This window comes from Propithecus coquereli, unplaced genomic scaffold (genome assembly GCF_000956105.1).
Source record: "Propithecus coquereli isolate 6110/MARCELLA unplaced genomic scaffold, Pcoq_1.0 Scaffold44, whole genome shotgun sequence".
NCBI lineage: Eukaryota > Metazoa > Chordata > Mammalia > Primates > Indriidae > Propithecus > Propithecus coquereli.
The window spans coordinates 1,921,761-1,925,498 of record NW_012150174.1 but is presented as its reverse complement, the minus strand read 5'-3'; the positions used below and the strand labels follow the sequence as shown (position 1 = coordinate 1,925,498).

General features: G+C 36.3%; 1 protein-coding gene across 1 annotated transcript in view; it reads right to left on the bottom strand.

The window, feature by feature from the left end:
• SAAL1 (serum amyloid A-like 1) overlaps positions 1 to 3,738 on the bottom strand; it is a 28,177-nt gene that overhangs the window by 7,361 nt on the left and 17,078 nt on the right. The window contains exons 6-8 of the mRNA XM_012654170.1: positions 3,436 to 3,663; positions 1,011 to 1,093; positions 734 to 922 (exon numbers count right to left, since the gene is read on the bottom strand). Of these exons, the coding sequence (XP_012509624.1) occupies positions 734 to 922; positions 1,011 to 1,093; positions 3,436 to 3,663 (500 nt within the window). The remainder of the gene's footprint in view (positions 1 to 733; positions 923 to 1,010; positions 1,094 to 3,435; positions 3,664 to 3,738) is intronic.

The following is a 3,738-nucleotide window of genomic DNA, read 5'->3' as shown; positions in this document are numbered from 1 at the left end:
TTAGAAAGTTTTTTTGTTTTTGGAACCTGTCAGTCTAATTCAGTGATAAACAAAAATAGTCAAAAACATTCTGAAAAATTAGAATGAAGGGGGATTAGCCCTACTAGGTATTAAAACATAAAACCTTAATACTTAAAATACTATGGCTACTAATACATGAACAAAGCAATGGAACTGAATAAAATATAAAGGAGAATTTAAAAAATAGTAATGATGAAATTTCAAATCAGAGTGGTAAGCTGTATTATTCACTAAATGATGTTGAGTCAACTGGCCCTCTGGAAAAATAACGCTGAGGCATAGTACCAGTTATAAGAAAAAATAAATTGAAGTCATACCTCATATATAACACCAGAATAAATTCTAGATGAATCATGGATTTAATTGCAGTCATAAAAATCATTCTGTGAAAGAACATGTGTTTACATAGGAAACTATTCATTTTATATTTCTAAATGAAAGAAGCTGGCCGAAAAGCAGGACTTTAAAAAAATATATGTGCGTGTGTAGTAATTGCCTTCTGGATGGTGAGATCACAAGCACTGTTTCCTTGATGTCCTTTATAAATTTTACAAATTTTTTTTTGCATTTAGCATGTAATATTTTTATAATTAGGGGAATAAAAGCATTTTTTAAAGATGGAAGAAATAAATCAAATAATGAACAAACACAAGCCTGCGCTTTAAAATCTGACAGTCTAGAATTTAATTTAGTGAACCAAAATGATACTTGCCTTTTTCTATCTTTAGATACTCTTGTTCAGCCTGAGAAGCATAGATGGCAGACAACACTGAAAAAACAGAGGCTAGCACTGTCTTCTGTTCTTGAAGTATGATGGGTGGATCATCAGACTGGCAGAATTCATGACAGATCAGGTCAAAAAGTAAATTCCAAGTGTCTTTTCCAGTGTCAGGACACTGTACTTAATATAGATGATAAAGAAAGCAGTAATTTTAAAACAGCAAGTAATTAGATGAGTAACTATAGTACATCTCAATAAACCACCTTACCAATTGCTTCAATTCCATCATCCACTGTGGTAAGCAGCTGTAAGATATGCATATAAACATCAAGCCCTTCTGGATTTTCAGAACTAAAAAAAGCAAAAACATTGAATCAACAACTGTACTATCCAGGAGATTGTATTCATTCAACAAGCATTTATTACTCTCTGCCAGCCTGCTCTAGGCACTGAAGATAAAACAGGGAACAGAATAAAGTCTCTGTGCTCACTACAGCTTAAATTCTAATAGGGGAAACAGCAAAAAGAAACAAACAAATCATATAATATAATCAACACATACAAGACGAGAAGTAAAAATTCTTTTTGGCTTTATCCCACAGAAGCAACAATTCAGAGACCTGCTACTTGATACTTCTTCTGGTTTACCTGAATAATCAGAACAAAAACTGACTGAGCCTTTTATATCAATGTAAGGCCCACTGCACTCAGAATCGACAATAATGACGTTCTTAAAACTTCTTAGGATTATCCTACCTCCCTAGCTGAGAACACTAAAACTGTGTCATTCTTCTGATCAATAGTTTGGATTCTCAGAAAATCAAAATCTTGCTTCTTCAACCAAACAATTAAGTGAAAAGATAGTGCACAATTAAAATGATGTTTCAGCAAATATTTATTTAAGTACCTACTTCTTTCAGGCACTATGTTAGGGGCTGGGAAAACAGAGACATATAGGACATTATCCCTATCTTCATAAAGTTTACAGTCTAAAAGGAAAGAAGATAATTAAAGGGGTAATTATAATAGAGTGACATGAATATAGCACTAGAGGAAGTTCCAGGGGCTAGAAGACCACAAAGCAAGCAGACTTAATTTAGTTTGGAGGGTCAGGGAAGGTAAATGAAAAATGATGTTTATACAGAAACCTGAAAGGGCAAAGTGTTTGAGGTAGAGGAAACATACTGCACAAAGGCTTGGAGGCAAAAGAGAGTGGTTCAGTTGAAGAAATGAAGAAAATTCTATACAGTTGAAACAGAGTACAAGGAATAAGGATGGAGAGGCACTGTGCAAGACCTTATAAGCCGTATTTTTTTTTTAAATCTGGACCTTATCCTAAGGAAGGCCAATTTGAAAGTCTGAAGTATGAAAATGAGAGGTGAGTGCGTGCGATTTGCAAAGACGGGTCTAAAGTATAGGCTTGGAAGGAGCAAGCCTAGAGGCAGGGGACTCAGGTAAGAGATGTGGCAGTTAGTTTTCCAGGTGAGAGACAATAGTTGCCAGGTTGGCATGACTGGGATCCCAGAAAAAGTCAGGAACAAGGCTTGGAAATTGACTGGCCATGGGACAAGAGTAGGGTGGGAAAGACTCAGTAATGGCTTCTCCATTTCTTCTTCCACATTATCCAAATGGGATAATGATTACATCATCTGTTGAGATTGAGAAGACTGATGAAGCAGATTTGGGGGAAGAATGATGAGTTTAGTGAGCAATTAGATAACGGATATAAAATTAATAGTTTTAATGTGGCTTATTAAAAAAGCATGAAGGTGGCACTACTACCAGTAAGCAGATCAATTCAAAAATGAATTTTCTAGTGATTAGCAATAAGCAGTTTCAATGACCTATGACCTGGTAATCTCTCTTGCCAAGACATTAAAGTTCAAAAGTCAGTTACTTAGTGAAGACTGGCATATAAACCCAAGGAGCAAGAAAATAAATGATGTCCAACATTAATTGAAGAAGTTGTTAAGTGTTCAATGTAAAATAAAGCACAAGAAAATCTTTCCTCTTTGTTTTAAATTACATAAAATTACTGATGATGAAGACAGAAAGCACAATTAGTGCTGAATAATAGCCTATACCTAAATGATAAATTAGAATAGGAACTTTGTAATTATCATTCTTACAAAGAGCAAATACATTATTGCTATAATCTGGATGTTTGTCCGCTGAAATCGAATCCCTAATGTTGGAGCTGGGGCCTAATGGGAGGTGTTTCGGTCATGGGGGTGAATGCCTGGAACAGTTCGGTGCCATCCTCATCCTTGCCCTCGCAGTAATGAAGGAGTTCTTACTCTATTAGTTCCCTAGAGAGATGGTTGTTAAAAAGAGCCTGGCAACTCCCCCCACCTTGCTTCCTCTTGCCCTGTGATCTCTGCATATGCTGGCTGCTGCCACGAGTAGAAGCAATCCTGAGTCCTTCACTAAAAGCAGATGCTGGTGCCAAGCTTCTTGTACAGCCTGCAGAAGTGTGAGCCAAATAAACCTCTTTCCTTTAGAAACTGTCCAGCCTCAGGTACTTTTTATAGTAATACAAACGGATTAAGACAATTGTCATCACAAATATTAGTAGCGAATCAAACCTAACAAAGATTGGCTGTTTGAAAGAAATCTAATAAGACTTTTATATCTAAGAATACTTCTAGCCATTGGATTTTTCCAGAACATTTTGCACAAAAAAGCTCACCTACCGTACTTGTTTGGCAGCTTCAAGTATACAGGGCACAATCCTAAACACTGGCTGCTCTTCAGAATCTTCCTGGGGTTGGTCCAGAGCCTGGGAAGTCCCATTTCTAATCCATTCCAACATTAGTTTCTCATCCAAATCAAAGAGCTTGTCCACAACCTCTCCCACTTTCACCAGCAAGTCAACTACAGAGAATAAAACAGATATTGAAGTAAAAAACGAAATGTTAAAACTAACGACGTTAAGCAAAATTCCTAAAGCTAGTCTAAGAAAGCTAAATCTTGCCAAAGCAGTACTTACTCCAAGG